This window comes from Balaenoptera ricei, chromosome 2 (assembly GCF_028023285.1).
Source record: "Balaenoptera ricei isolate mBalRic1 chromosome 2, mBalRic1.hap2, whole genome shotgun sequence".
Classification (NCBI taxonomy): Eukaryota; Metazoa; Chordata; class Mammalia; order Artiodactyla; family Balaenopteridae; genus Balaenoptera; species Balaenoptera ricei.
The window spans coordinates 62,195,297-62,211,325 of NC_082640.1; the positions used below are offsets into that span (position 1 = coordinate 62,195,297).

The window sequence follows — 16,029 nt, forward strand, 5'->3', positions numbered from 1 at the left end:
CTGCCGTGATGGAGTGGTGGACCTCAGCTGGCCCATGTCCATGGGGACATCTCTTTCCTTCTAGCCAACAAGGCTCAGTCCCACTATGAGCAGCCAGAGACAGGCCTACGAACTTCTCTGCTCCTGTGACTTTTTAAAACAGGCATTTTGTAGCAGGTCTCCTGAGCAACTGTCCTCGCTAAAGTGCCCAGCACAGAGCCTCGCACACAGCAAGCACTCAGCAGCAGTTTCTGTTAAAACTGGAAGCCTCACCATTCATCAGGAGGTTGCTGAGGGAAAGGAAGGGCGATGTGGACAGAAGGAGGAAAGTTGGAAACCACTTAAACAGAACTTTGGGATTGCCTCTGGATTTCAGTTATCCAGGCCCTCACCACGCCCGACCCCCAAACCAGCCAAAGAAGTTGGTTCTTGATGCTACCATTTTAGTTATATTTTCTTTAGTGCCCTAACGTGGTTTTATCCCAAAGGATCACTTGATTAAGTCAAGTGCTATAGAGATAAAGGCTCTTAGAGGCTGCTGGAGGCTTGGTTCCAGCCAGCAGGCTTCCTGGGCCCTTCTAAGGCACCTCTATCCCCCAGCGGTCCGAGGGCATGCAAGGGGTACCCACTCACCCCGGCCTGGAAGGCAAGAGGGCAGGAAGGCAGCCCCAACCTCAGCTCCAAACAGTCAAACAAGCCCCAACCCACAGCAGCCATCAAACAGCAGTAGGTCAAAGGCAGGGTAGCGGAGGGTTTCTAGGGCAGAGCATGTGTCTCTCTGGAGTCTACTTAGCCCTCCATGTGTGCCACTGTGGGGGCAGGAGGAGGTACAGACACCGAGGTCCCCATCTCAGGCACAGAAAAGCTGATGAGGACGACACCAGGAAGCAAGGGGCCTGGGTTCCAGGTCAGGTTCCAACCCTGCTGGCTATGTGCCTGTCACTTGTATAAAGTGCATGTCAGCTTAGGGTTGGGGATTTTATTTTTCCCAAAATGAGACAGTCTATTTCAGTAAACGTTAGAAAAGCTCACTGGTATGAATACATATCTACCTTTAAGTACCATTTTATTTGACACTTATTATGTGAGAGGTAGTAGGGTAGGCATTTTGCACACATTATCTCATTTAATCCTCTCAACAACTCCACGAGGAAAGTGAGGGTCAGAAAGGCTGAGCCCTGAGCCCCAGTCCCACTGCTAGTATGCGGCCGAGCTGGGATTTGAACTAGGGACTGTCTGGCTTCCGAACCCTTTGCCCTTACCCGCCATACGATATGGGAACTAAGGAGTGTCGGTCAGTTGCCAGCCTAGACCCTTCCCCGGCCCCGGATCTCTAAGACCACAGAGAGGCTCTAAAGGAAGGACAGAGTCTCCCAAAGAGTCACTTTTCTTTATTCTCAGTACCCCCGATCTCACAGCACGGTCTGTGGGAAATCTCAGGGTCTTGCCAACTCGCAGTCTTCCTTGCACCCCACTAAGAAGCTGAAGCTCCAAAGGTCTGGGCATCTCCAGCTGTGGCTCTTTCTAAAAGCAGTTCCTGGGCACAACGTTGGATTGAGGTTTCTCGGTCATTCCTAAGTCCCCTTCCCAGAGCACAGGAACAATACAGCAGCTTGCTGCCCTGGCTTGCTGTGCCCATCCCAGGGAAAGGTGGGGAGGAACTCCAGAAAGCAGGTGTCTCTTGGTTGAAAGAAGTTGGGACCTGGGTCTTTGGTCTAGTTTAACCTGGGGCAAGTCAGGCTCCTGGGGAGGTTCCCGATCAGGCCCAGGCCAGACCACTACTCAGCAAATGCGGAAGTCTTCACCATATTTTGCCAAAGTCCACCTTCTTCACCGACTTGGCCTGAAAACACCTGAGTTCAGAGGGACATGCGTGACAGAAATCCCCGGGTTCAATTCTGCTGGAAGCCACCGTGCTGGGAGAGGACTTCTTTCACTTTGTCCACAATGGTGCCCACCTCAGCCATGGCCCCCAGACCTAGGGAGCAGAGTTCGGCTATGACCCTGCAGACTGAGGCAGGGGACCATCCCCCACCCACCCTCACCCACTGCTCCCCGAGTGTCCCACCCAGAGCCCAGTGCCTGAGAAGGCCAGGACCAGGCCTGAGCCAGGCCCAGCAAGTCCCTTCTGAGACACCCCCAGGACAGGCCCCAGGAATAGTTACAGCAGCCAGCTTGAACTGTATGGGCTGCATGCCAGGGAGGGTACCAGGCAGTTTACCTAACAACTCTGAGAGACAGGGATTACCATTTCCGTTTCCCAGATGAGAAAGCTGAGCTGGAGGTCACAACAGGCTAGGATCTGAAGCTGAGCCCTGCCACGGCCCCAGGCTGTGGGAATGAGCTGCGAGCCTGGCCAGACACCCACCTTGGTCTCCACAGACCAGCTTCTTGACCACACAGGGGATCTCGACATAGCCGAAGGCCTTGAGCTGGCCCACCTGCTGCTCGGTGACGGGGTGCTCCCACATGGCGGTGTTCATCGCCGGGCAGAAGAGCAGGGGCTTGCTGCGGTCCCAGGCCCGGATGACACAGGTCTGTGAAAAAGGTGGGGGGGTGCCTGCTGCTCTGCCTGCCAGCCCTCCCCGGCCTTCCCAAATCCTACCCACCGCTTCTGGGCCACAGCCAGCTGAGGACTTGGGATGACTGGGAGCCACTGTCTGAAGGGAGCTGTCTCATATACTTTGGGGGTGGGGCTGTGTCTCCTGGTCCCTCTCACCTCCCCAGAGGCTCTGTCACAGGGCCCTACACACAGGAGGTGCTCTACCAACGCTAGCAATGGCCTAGCCACCTCCAAGCAGACCTCCCTTTCTGTGCAGAAAGGGCTCCCTCTGCCCAAGCCTCTGTCTTCCTCACAGTCAGCCACACCTCACAGACTGAAGCAACCCTGGGAAGCAGGGGGCAGGCCTGCGGTTCCCACAAAGCTAAGGGCCAGACTGCCCAGCAGGGGGGCTCAGCGATCCTGACACCAGCTCTGCTTGAGGCCAACTAAAGCTTGGCCATGAAAACAACATCTTCCACATGACAAAACCCTCTCCCACGTGTTGTCTCATGAACCCTCACTGCGACCCTATAAAGAAGTTGCTGTCCCATTTCACGGAGGGGAAGCTGTACTTCCCAGAGGTGAGCCATTACCCAAGGACACACCAGACGATGATCCAGGGCAAGGCTTTGCACACCGCCCATGCCATCCTCCACTGCATCGTGCAACCTCACTACCTCCCGATGTCCAGGCCATCCCACCAAGTCACATACCAGAGCAGCTATGAAAAGGACAGACCAGCTCACAGAGTCTTTAGCGCTGTGAGCTTTGCAATCACATGGACCTGGGTTCAAATCTTGCTGTGCTATCTGCTGTTACTAGCCATGAGAACTTGAACAAGTTCTTTCATGCCGGGAGTATCAGCTTCCTCTCTGCAAAAGCCCTCTCACTGGGTGGTCGTGAGGGCAGAGGGTGAGAATACTTATAAAGCTCTTTGCACAAGGCCTGGCACAAAGTACAGGCTCCAGAAATAGTAGCTCCTGTTATTATTACAGGCATAGGCTCCCTGGGCCAGGGGCTGCCTCGGGGAGAAATAAGCTCTGGGGCCCGCAGGAGTGTGTTCCCCTGGGCTCTGACTGCTTCAGGCGCCTCCGCCTGGGCTGTGGGCCCCTCAGGGAGCCAGCGGCTGGCACACCCCTTCCCTGAAGTGGAGCCTGTCTGCAAAAAGAGGGGGAGTCCAGAGAACAATGCCACGAACAGGCCAGGGAAAATGCCTGCCCTCCTCAGTGCCCCTGCCCTCTCCTGGGGACAGGAAGGAAGTGGGTCAGCACACAGCCTCAGGATCTGGGGGCTTGCGTCATCCCAGACACAGCGTTTGTTTCCCACCAAATCCTCGCAATGAGGCAACCTGGCTATGTGTGGACAGTTTCAGTCCACACTTCCTCTTGGCCCTGTGCCACCTGCTGCTTTTGCAGAAGCCATGAGCATACCTAGAAGAGCCCCTTGACTGCATGTGGGGTGGGTGTTGGCAGGGCTGGGGTTCTCAATGACCTCAAAGGAAGGCACACCAACCAGAGCAGAAACTCAACACCTCCATGCCCCACACCTCTCTAGCTTTTCCCACCTCATCTCAAAACTCAGCACTTCCTGGACAAACCACAGCTCCTCCAAACCTTCCAGCAGCAGGAGGGCTGAAAGGAGGCATCAGTTCCCACAGTCACTTCTGTTTGGCCAATGTTGTGTGTAGCACCTCAGGTTCTGCCCCTGGGAATCCGTTTGGGTGGAGAGAAGGCCTGGATCCGAGTCAGGAGACCAGCTGCCAGCTATACTGGTGACCCAGGGAAGTCACCTCCTCTTTCTGGATCTGCTTGGTTATTTAGCACAAAGAAGGGCTAGAGCCTGAGTGGGCCAGGGGGCAGACAGAGATGCACATCACCCAGGCCAAGGGCCCTGAGACTGGGAACACAGGTTCATACCTAGCACACTGCTCTAATGGCACCCCAAGTTCTGGACACTGGAAAGGGAGACGATCTGAAGGAGGGAGGAAGCAGGGCAAGCTTCTTTTGGGGAATATAAGGAAAAAACATCTTTTGAGAGAGCACAGAGCCACCATGATGCACAGACCATGATGACAGCAGTGTAAGATTTGCAGTTCGTTGAAATACTTGTACCTTCAAGGGAAAGCTTTGAGGCAAAGGGCCTCAGGGCTGGTCCTGGGAACATATTCTACTGCTCAGCCAACTCCGTAGGAGGGAACCCCAAAGATTTCAGGGAGTAGTGGCAGCTTTGAAGAAAAGAGGGAAGCAGAGCTTTCAGGAGTAAGGAAGGAGCCCTCAGAGAAGTGGCCCAGGCCGGGCCTTAGCTCCTAGAGGTCGGCGTGCTTTGTCACATCAGCTGGCTACTGACCGACCAGTGGGAAGCCTGGAGATTTGGTGAGATGGTGCTGGTTACACACAACGCTGACGCACTTAGATGAAAGTGGCCAGGAGCCTGACCTGCTCCGCCGTCCTGTCAGCCAGGCACTAGCCCCACCGGGAAGCCTTCTTGATAACACTGCTCCTAGGCCTGCCCTCCTCTGCACTCCCCCACCCCTGCTCCTGCCACACAATCTGTGTGTTGCTCTTCTTCTGATCACCTGTGCTCTATTTCAAATGATGCTTAAATCACTAGCAGCTTCTTCGAGAAGTTCCTTAAGCACCAATCCACAAGCATACGAGGAGACTAACCTCCTATCTAACCCCTAAAACCTTGACCCAGCTTCGTTAGTCACTTCATTTACTTTGGCTGTTAGCCAAAGTAAAATTACTGATTGCCTCATACATACAATAAGCATTTACTGAATGCCTACTACATGCCCAGTACTGTGCAAGGCGGTGACTCCATTGTCAAAGGACTGACTGTACCACACACCAGAGCATACTCCAAAAACCCTCTCCTTCCAGACTGTCAGCTCCCTGTGTCCTGTGTGTCCCTCCACACGGGGCCTGACACATGGCAAGTTAAAGCTCAGTGGATGAGGGAAGAGGGATGATAAGGGAGAGGGAGGGCGATCACACCCAGTCTTCCCAGGATGATCATGTAAACAAAGGCTCTTTAAGGACAACAGCTCCCTGGAGGTCCCTCAGGCCTAAGACAATCCCCACTCGGTACAGCTGGACTTCTCTTCCTCTCCTCCACCTTGGGCCTCTCGTCTTTTCTCCTTTCTTCCCCTTTAAGCTTTCCATAATATACAGGAAAACCACATCTCAGCTTTGTGGCTAAAGCTACAGGAGAGATAAGTGTGCCTGAGAGATCCATGCGGAAGTAAACGCTCTTATCCGATTACCCATGTGGATATCCAGGTCCTGGTGGGAAGGCAGAGCTAAGGTGGGCAGGCAACGGGGCTGGGCAGGGAGACCAGCAGAAGAGCATGTTGAGGGCAGCCCATGAACTACGGACAAAGAAAGAGGAGCTGAGCATCGAGGGGCAGGTGAGAGGTGGACACCCTCAGAGGGCACCCGCAAGTCGAGTCAACCCATCAGGACCAGGCCTTCTACCCACTTGCTGGAGCACAGGTGAGGCCAGGTGGAGGGTTGTCCAGGGGACTGTGTTCCGAGCGAACAGGCCCACCATAAAGGGATTCCAAGGTGAGAACAGAAGCAGTCTGCAGCTCAGCGAACTGGGAGTGAGGCCCAGGGAGGGAGGAGGGCCCAGTGAGTCACTCACAAGCAAGTTGTCACAGATGCCACTGGCCACCTTTCCCAGCGTGTTGGCATCGAGAGGAGCTACCAGCATGAGGTCTGCCCACCTCCGCAGGTCAATGTGGAGAACTGGGTCGGATCGGCACTTCCACATCTGGCAGAGGGAAGGAAGTGGGGTCACCGGGCCGGCCATTCTCTCAGTGTGGAGGGAGGAGCGGCAGGTGGGGTGAGGGCCAACACAGACCAGGTATACTAAGTCAGGAGCCCAAGGGAGACCACCTGAGCGACCCCCGCCCAAGTTCACTGTCACCCCTCTTGCAGCTAAGCTGGTGAACATTGGCTGTGGAGCCAACAGCCTGAGAGAAACCAGGCCTGAGGAAACAAACGCCCCTTGTCTCTCTGAGCTATTCCCTTTATGGTTTGGTTTTCAAGAGAACTGACATCTGGCAGGGAACTCCTGGCCTGTCTGCTTGAGGCGGATGCTTGGGTTGTCCAAGCCAGTGGAAAGGCTCTGGGCGGTGAGAAATGGAGGGGGCGGGGTGGGGAAGACGGGCCAGCCAGAAATGTTCTAGGCTGAGAATGTTTAAAAATGCCTGGCAGGGCACCCCTGTGAGGCCCACACTCGATGTCTAGTGAATTGGCCAGTGCCCGCCCCTCTGCAGGAGAGCAAAAGCAGAGCCCGGCAGCCGTGGGAAGTGAGGCGCTCTCCACAGCCCCGACGCTGGGAGCCGCGTGGACAAGGGCGGTGGGAACAGAGCTCCTCTGTGGTTTCATCAGCCCAGATAAGTACAAGGACACTCAACCTCAGGCACAGGGCCAAAGCTGAGGTCTGCCTGAGGTGGGAGGAGACTGCGGGCCTCCTTCAGGCCAGAGCTAGACAGATGTTTTCCTCATCGCCTCTGCCCAGGGAGCCCTGACCGCTGACTTGAGCCTGGCCTGTCTGCTCCGGCCACCAGAACCATAGGCTGCAGGGAGGACGGTCCTGTCCTATTGGTACAAACACGATGGAACTCAGCCCTGGGGCCCCCAGCACTGACCTCCCATTCATCAGCGTCGCTGTAGAGGGTGACAGGAACATCCTGGGGACTGTAGAAATGCTTGGCTCTCTCAGTTGTGACCACTGCTACTTCCAGCTGTCACCAAGAAAAAGTGGAGTGGGGGTGGAGAAGGAAAGAGAAACTTACCAGAGCCACCGGCCTGGAGGCCACACAGGGCCAGGCCAGCAAGAGCTTTCCTCACAGCCTGGCTGTGGAGAGGACTTCTCCCTCAGAGGCAGCGAGCCCCATGTTTGCATAGCTACTTCCGCTGTCACCCGAAGGTCAGGCCTCACCAGGTGCAGCCGTTTCACTTCCCTATCTGAGGGGCTGCCGAGGAATGAGTCACCAACTGCCCAGCGTATATAAAGCTGCAGGCTCCTGCCGCTCAGGCAGAGACAGACAGGAAGGGAAATTAGGGCAAGAGGGACACGCAGGCCATGGCAGGCAGGAGGGGCCACCCCAAGGAGGCTCACAGGTCCTGAGCTCTGGGCCACACCGCAGATCTGCCCTCTGCAGGCAAGGCACTGGGGAGCTGGGGTCCTGCATGTGGTGTCTGCAGCCATGGCCCAGCGAGAAAGCAGGCAGAGTCCCTTGCCGTACTTCTAGGAACAAGGCTTCGTGGGCTCTGGCTGCAGACAGGCTCCAGGAAAAGCAAACCTGTGTGCTCTACACTCACGGGGCAAGAGTGATATTTACCTTCACACTACTCATTTAGCAGATAAATTAATAACGCAAACAAGAGGGATGGTTAAGGTGCTTAACAGAACAGAAATAGCACATGATAGGGTGAACAGCACTAGACCAGTTCCCATCATTTGTAAAACGAGATGTCAGACTAACAAGCATGCAGATTAAAGGGGCCCAGAAGAGGTGGCTGGGAGGGGAGGGGTGTAGGAAATCACATCTTTGGGGGACATTTATCCAGGAGGGAAAAAAGTCAAGGGTGACAAGGACAGAATCATCAACTACCCAGAGCAAGGGTCATGGGTGGCAGTGTCTGGGCTAGATGTGCTATTTGACCTGCATGGGGTTACAAACTTTTTAAAAATTTTTTGCTGTGCCACGCAACATGTGGTACCTTAGTTCCCCGATCAGGGATCGAACCTGCGCAGCCTGCAGTGGAAGCACGGAGTCTTAGCCACTGGACCACAAGGCAAGCCCCGGGTTATAAACATTTTTAAGCCAAAATATACAAATTGGGAGATTTCACATAGAAAATCCAACTTCCTGGCTCCTTTTAAAAAACTGAGTGCTCTGGCACTGCCGGGCCCACATTCCTGCTTGATAATGACTTGGTGGGACTTGGTGGGGCTGCCTCTTTGGATGCGCCGTGTCCATGCCATTTCAACCTAGTCCCTGCCCCTCCCTATCATCTCACCAAGGCTCCCTCTCCTCATTTGTTTCCTGCCTTTTGTGGGTTGTCAGACACTGTTCTGCACAGTACCTAGGAGTAAAGCTGGAACCAGGGAGTAGAAATCTCAGAGAGGCAGACTGCAGAAGAACTTCAGAAGGTCTGGTGCTCCCAGCTCTGCTAAAGAGCTCTCAGATTTGTCCATTCTCCCGTTCACTCCCCCTTGGAACCTACCATCCCCCAAACTTGCACAAAACCTGAGGGACCTTTTTAATGGTCGTTTAAACCAAACTCCTGCTGAGCAGGGGAGTCCCTTCTAGGATAGCCCTGAACGAGCCTGGTCCAGTTCTGAACAAGATGGCAAATGAACAGGGCTGCTGTCCCTCCACGGAACCCAGCCCTGAAGACGTCACAGGACCAGCACAGGTAGGGAGAGCAGGGAAAGGCAGGATGGTGCTGAGACTCTTAAGACACAGGACAGTGATGACGTAAGGTGTGGGGCATAGTAAGTTAGAAGTAACCACAAGAAGAATAATATATAACTTTCGAACCAGCAGAAGAAAATTCAATCTACACAAAAAAGGACAGGGAAAGGAAAAAAAAAAAAAAAAAAGCAGAGAGAACACATGATAAGTGGAAAGCATTAAATAAGATGGAAGAAGTAAGTCCTAATAGAATAGCAATTATAGTAATTATATAATTGGCTAAACTCCCTGATCAAAATTCAGACTCTCATACTGGATGTTTTAAAATCCATCAATCACATCAAAACGTGTCTGAAAAGACACATTTAAGACAAAAAGATATATAAAGCTTAAATAAAAGAATAAACTTTCAGTTAAATAAAGTGGATTAAACTCTACTCCCTCTCAGAAGCCCACTGAAATAAAAGTAAAGGGATTTTTTTAAAGGTATGAATCACCAGAACAAAGAGAAGAGGACAAAAACATAAACAAAAACCCAGCAGTTAAGATATGTCAACACATAAGATATGGAAGTGGAAGGAAGCATTAACAGATCAGATTAGATCAGACAGGATCAGATTTTTTTTTTTAATGAACATTCAGGGAACAAAAAAGAACTCTTGGAAATTAAAATTACAAATAGTCAAATAAAAAATTCAGTATAAGTTTAGAAGAAAATTTCCAAAAAGTAGAAGAGAAAGATAAAGAGATGGATAATACTATTAAAAAAAGATGAGGTGGTCCAGTGGTTAAGACTCCACGCTTCCACTGAAGGGGGCGAGGGTTTGATCCCTGGTTGGGGAACTAAGATCCCACATGCCGCATGGCACAGCCCAAAAGAAAAAAAAAAAAGGACTTCCCTGGTGGTGCAGTGGTTAAGAATCCACCTGCCAGTGCAGGGGACACGGGTTCAAGCCCTGGTCCGGGAAGATCCCACATGCCACGGAGCAACTAAGCCCGTGCACCACAACTACGGAGCCTGCGCTCTAGAGCCCGCGAGCCACAACTACTGAGCCCAAGTACCACAACTACTGAAGCCCATGCGCCTAATGCCCGTGCTCTGCAACAAGAGAAGCCACCCAATGAGAAGCCTGCGAACCGCAACGAAGAGTAGCCCCCGCTCGCCGCAACTAGAGAAAGCCCGCGTGCAGCAACAAAGACCTAAGGCAGCCAAAAGTAAAAATAAGTAAATTAAAAAAAAAAAAAAAAAGATGAGATCAGAAGACCAACTCAAGAGGTCCAAAATCTGACTAATAATGAGTTCCTGAAAGGGAGAACAGAAAAATAGAGGGGTGAAAATTACAAAAGAAATAAAATGAAATTTCCCCAAACTGAAGAACTCAGAGGTAGGAGCCATCTCTTCTGCCTGTAGAGCTCTGAGAAGGTGGCAACCTTCTAGGCTCAGGGAACCTGAAGTCTCATGTCCCTGGCACCCACTGAGTGTAAGTCAATGGAGCCTGAGCCCACATCAGCTCTCCTGGAAGCCACATCCTCCTACTGAAGTATATGGGGTTTGCAATCAGCAAAACCTCACAAGTTCTTTTCACCCATGTTGCTACTAAACCACAAGCCCCAAACTGTACTTGCATTGTTACTTTCCCAAATGCAGTCCCTCACATTTCCCTGGTGAATTCCACCTTTCCAGAGTTGGCCCAGTGTTTGCTCAGTCTATGTAAAGAGCTCCAAAAATCTCAATCCTGTTCCTCCTGGCCTGTTCTCAGCCAGTATCACCATCAGTAGCCCCAAGACACAAATCCAAATGATGAAAAGAACAAGGTCAAGAGCAGAGCCCTTCGCCAAGGTCCACAGGTTGGGGGGCTGGGATGGGAAAGAATCAAGAATGAACCCTTTCCAAGTAGGATCTTTCCCTGATTATAAACATGCTGATAACATTACCAGGTGGTCCAGGGGGATGTCCTAAGATTCCATCAAAGGCCTCACCAAATCCAAAAATACTTTGTCCAATATCCAAAATAAAATAAAATAAAATTGATATGGCTTGTCCCCAGTGAGCCCAATCAAACCCCAGTAACAACCATTTTCTAAGTGCTTTTCTAAGGGCTCACAAGCTTTCGCTAATTTGTGGAGCCTACCTCTTCCGCCTTTTTGATAAGTGGACATTAGTCATCTCCAGCCTCTAGCCCCTCTGCTGTTTCCCACACATCCTGTAGGTCACCAACCGCAACCTCAGCACCCCAGGACAGAACTTGCCAAGTTCAGGAGATGAATCACCCAACTTGGGTTCAAGTCTCTTCTACCACCATTTGTCCTTTTTTGAACTCAAAAGAAAAAAATGGAAGCAAAGTGGACTCAAGAGTCCCTGCCATTTCTTTCTGTCCCCCCACTAATGTTATACCATTGGCCTCCAGGACCAGGCATTGTTCCATTGCTCTTTTTCTAAATATATGTAACAGCCCTCTTGGTCATTCTGAGTTTCACTGCAAGCTTCAGCTCACTCTGGTGATCTCTGGACCATATTCTACCTTTATCTTTGGTTATATGTCCTCCTTTCCATTTAACTGCTTTCCAGTCTCCTTCAACAGATGGCTTCCCAGGTAGCCATATCAGTTTCTGGTCACTGCCTTCTTTTCCTTAAGAGGACTACTTTCTTTCATTTCTAAGAGCTTCCTGACCATCCTGAACAATTTGCCACTTAAGATCACCCCAGTTCATCTTCTCTCTATTCTGAAATTTGGAAAGCTGCTTCCTGAAGATCGAGTTCCCCTGCTCTCCCCAACTCCCAAACGGCCTGCCAGTTCTCAAAGTGAGGATTGTGCCTAGGACCAGCCTTCAGAAACATTCCCAGTTTGGTGATGGCCCTGTTCAGGGGCTCCCTCCTCTCTCTCAGCTCTACCCTTTTCTTCCCTCTACATCTCCCTCATAGTCTCCCCCTGGTTCCTGGGGAGTTCCAACCAGGGGTCCAAGTAGGCCTCCCACCCTGGTCCATAGCTGCAGCTTGAGATCTTCCCTTTAAGCTCTTCCCCTAGTCTCTCAATCTATCCCTCTCTGGTTACCCTCCCAGGTTACACTGTCATTGTTAGGGAGCTTCTTGGTGTCAATGTCTTTCCTAAAGAGTAATGTGAAGAGTATGTAATGAGCCCATCCTTCCCAATGTCCCTCCCTTGACCCCTATCAAGCAGCCACCTCTCCTTGGCAGTGACCCTGACCCCAGTGTTGTCTGGCAGGCCCAGGCTAGTTTTTCTGGTTTTAGAGGTATGTCACTTGATCTGATTCTTCAGCTCTGTGGGCTTTGTTCTTTCATTTTTATTCACTCTGTAAAAAGGTCCTGGGAGCCAAGAGCTAGGCCCTGGGTTGGCACACATTAAAAAAAAGAAGGCATGTTGTGTTACCTTCTGAGATACTAAATAACTTGGACTAGTCACTCATTCACCCTGACCTTTCCCTCAGCAAATGCTAAGGAGTCTTGGCAGAGCAGAAAACTCCTGAGGACAGGAACCCTCCTTGGCTTTCTCTTACACCCTCCTGGGTCATCGTAGAAGCGGGGCTGGACATTAAAACAATCTCTCACACACATCAGAGTTCCTGAAAGGCAGCTCTGTGCTTGGCCCCCTGGCGAGACCCCTGCCAACAGTTTTTATGTCTTAATATTTTTAACCTGAACTTCTGTGTGATGTGACCAAGGCTTGGCCAGACCCTATTACATAAGCTGCCTGCATTTTGCTTAGCATTTATAGAGGTTCCTTCCTGAAACCAGTTGGCAAGTCTGGTGTTCCTTTCTCTGTTGAAAATACATCAGCAATCCCATCTGGGGCTCCTGGGGAGTCAGGGAGGGGAAATGGAAAACAGAATTTGGGGCAATACTTCCATTTTTACTTTTAGGCCCCTGGTCTGGCCCAGGCTGCTTCTGGGGCAGATATCAAAGGGATCTGTGGAGAAGCACTTTCACAGCCACAGGATAAGATAAATCCCATGGCTTGAATGTCCACCTCCAACCTCATCTCTGGCCTCTATCCATTACAACCATGAGCCAGTAGCGCCCTCTCCTCAAGTATGACAACCAAAATGACATTGTCCAGTGTTCCCTAGGAGGCAAAACTGCCCCAGTTGAGAACCACTACTCTACAGAATCATCCAATAGAACTCTCTGCAGTGAAGGAAACATGTGACACCTGTGCTGTCCAGTATGGCAGCCTCTAGCCACATGTTGCTATTGAGCACTTGAGGTGTGGTTGGTGTGACAAAGGAACTGAACTTTTGGCTTTATTTAATTTTAATAATTTAAATTTAAATTTGAATGTGGCTAGTGGCTACCGTGTTAGATAGCACAGCTCTGGCATATACAAGTAAAGAAGAGCCCCAGCTGGAACCCCCAGCTCAGTGGCTAAAAAAGAGCAGGTGTTTCTAGTAGGGCATGTGATGGTGGCTCCACAGGAGACTGATGAGGACTCTAAAGAGGAAACACAGCTATGACTTAACCTGGCACAAGGCAAGGAACCCAGAGTTTTAGTGGTTTAGTCCTCTGGGCTGATACACACAGCAGAAGACCCTGACATTGGGCCTCCCAGTGTTGACAGTGGTAGTGCCCGGGGCCTGGGGGCCAGCCAAGAAGCTGGCATGACCCTGAGCATGGGGGTGGCGGGCATACTCTAGAAAAGAGGACTCTGGGTGCCGTCAGCACATGGGGTTTGGGGGGAGGGGAAGCTGTGGAGGAGGTGGCCTCATTAAATCCCCGAGGGAGTTCCGGTTGGCTGAGTGGGTGTCCCAATGGTTCACAATGATGTCTCCACGTGACAAACATTTACTGAGCCTACTACACACATGGGAGCCAGAGCTGGTAAGAGCTCAGTGTGTCTGTCTAACAAGTGGGTGGGGTATATATGACCCCTGACTATAAAGCAAGACAAACCAGGCAGGAGTCCACAACTGCCTGGGGATTCTCAGCCTCATGGACGTGTTTAGGTGGAGTAGAGAATGCCTATAATCTGAGCTCAAGTCCACTTGCTGATGGTAGTCAGGAAACCGGCCTTGAGCCCCAGTTCTGCCAGCCCACTGGCTGGAGGAATCTCTGGCGAATTCTTCCTCTCTGGCCTGGTTTCTCCTCCGGAGCCATGAGCCATCTGGACCACAGGGCCTCCAGGGACCCCTCCAGCTCACTGCACCTCCCAGCCCTCTTGTGACCCTTGTCCTTTCCCACCAGGCTCTGCCACCAAACCCGCCTCCTGGGGGAGCTGGTATTCTAGCCGCATGGCCCATCCTGCCATTCAAGCAGGGCATAGCTGCCAATCCCTCCCCAACTAGAGAAATTTCTGAAGAATGAAACTAGAGAAGCAGACTGCAGAGGCTCTCCATAGGGACGCTATTCTGGAGTAGCAGGGAAGGACCCGGGGTGCAAGAGCCCTCGGCCCAGGGCTGGCTGCCTCCAACCAGTGGCCTGCAGAGGTCACTCCCTGGGAGAGCAGGCCAGGGAAGGATGGGGCTAGCCAAGCCAGCGCAGGTCCAGAAAAATGCCTCAGAGTGCTACTGCTGAGTAGACTAGTTTCCACAGCAGGACCACAGAGCAGGCAGGTGGGCCCTGCCTGGAAAGAAAGGAAAACCTCAAACCAGGCCATGTTTCTCCTGCTCTCCTTTCCTCAGTGAGCATTATTAAAAAAAAAAAAAAAAAAAGGCATAAAATTACAAAGAACATTCCACATTCCATGATATCCCCACTAAAAGCCCCACTGACTTTAAAAAATAAAATAAAATAAAATAAGATAAGGGGACTTCCCTGGTGGCGCAGTGGTTAAGAATCCACCTGCCAGTGAAGGGGACATGGGTTCGATCCCTGGTCCGGGAAGATCCCACATGCCACAGAGCAACTAGGCCCGTGCGCCACAACTACTGAAGCCCATGCGCCTAGAGCCCGTGCTCCACAACAAGAGAAGCCATCGCAGTGAGAAGCCCGCGCACCGCAATGAAGAGTAGCCCTCGCTCGCCACAACTAGAGAAAGCCCGTGCACAGCAACGAAGACCCAACGCAGCCAAAAATAAATTAATAAATTTATTTAAAAATAAAATTAAAAAATAAAAAAAAATAAGTACACAGAGAGGTTAGAAAATCAAAATTGAACAGAATGACACAAAATGCAAGTCTCCCTTCCTGCCCCCATGTCTCCACAAGGGTAACCACCTCCAGGGGGAAGATCACAGGCAGTAACTTTGATATGTGAGCACACAAAAGGAATCATACTATATGCCAGCAGTTGGCAAACCTTTTCTATAAAGGGCCAGATACTATTTTAGGCTTTGTCACACTACTATACTCTGTAGTAGCAAGACTGTAGCCATAGGCAATACTTAAATGAATGGGTGTGGATGTGTTCCAATAAAATGTTACAGACACTGAAACCTGAATTTTATATAATTTTATATGTCACAAAATAATCTTCTTTTGATTTTTTTCAACCATTTAAAAATGTAAATAGTTTACATATGTATGGTTCACAGGCCATACAAAAACAGACAACAAGAATTTGGCCTGTGGGCCACACTTTACTAACTTCAGCACCTTGTTCATTTCACTTATATCTTGAAGACTGTCCCATATCAGCACACAAGATCCACCCATTCTTCTGAACTGCTACCTCGGAATCCATGAAGAGGCTGAACCACAACTGCACCACAGCTCTATTGTTGGATATTTTGTTTGTTTCAGTTTTCTTTTAAAATTATAAACAGTGCTAAAATGAACATGCTTGTACATCTGGTGAACTTTTGTACCCTATAGCAGCGGTCCCCAACCTTTTTTGGCACCAGGGACTGGTTTCATGGAAGACAATTTTTCTACTGGTCAGGGTGGGGGTGGGGGGGCGGGGAGAATGGCTCAGGCAGTAATTCGAGCGATGGCGAGAGGCAGGCAGATGAAGATTCGCTCGGTCGCCCGCCACTCACCTCTTGCTGTGCGGCCCGGTTCCTAACAGGCCGCAGACCAGTATCGGTCCATGGCCCGGGAGTTGGGGACTCCTGCCCTATAGGGTTCAATCCTATGGGTGAATCAAGGGCTGTGACCATTTTTCCTTTCTCTAGATATTGCCAC

General features: G+C 51.1%; 1 protein-coding gene across 10 annotated transcripts in view; it reads right to left on the reverse strand.

Moving 5' to 3' along the window:
• PPCDC (phosphopantothenoylcysteine decarboxylase) overlaps window positions 1-16,029 on the reverse strand; it is a 110,916-nt gene that overhangs the window by 86,040 nt on the left and 8,847 nt on the right. For 6 of the 10 annotated variants that reach the window (XR_009500765.1, XR_009500766.1, XR_009500763.1 and 3 more), the window contains exons 3-5: window positions 7,179-7,274; window positions 6,167-6,295; window positions 2,348-2,516 (exon numbers count right to left, since the gene is read on the reverse strand). Coding sequence is in view for 4 of the 10 variants with exons in the window: in XM_059912745.1 (XP_059768728.1) it covers window positions 1,872-1,957; window positions 2,348-2,516; window positions 6,167-6,295; window positions 7,179-7,274 (480 nt within the window). In the remaining 6 variants the exon portion in view is untranslated. Of the gene's footprint in view, window positions 1-1,787; window positions 1,958-2,347; window positions 2,517-5,786; window positions 5,892-6,166; window positions 6,296-7,178; window positions 7,275-7,325; window positions 7,479-16,029 lie in introns of those variants that run through there. The other 4 variants (XM_059912748.1, XM_059912745.1, XM_059912749.1 and 1 more) reach the window with 3 other exon arrangements.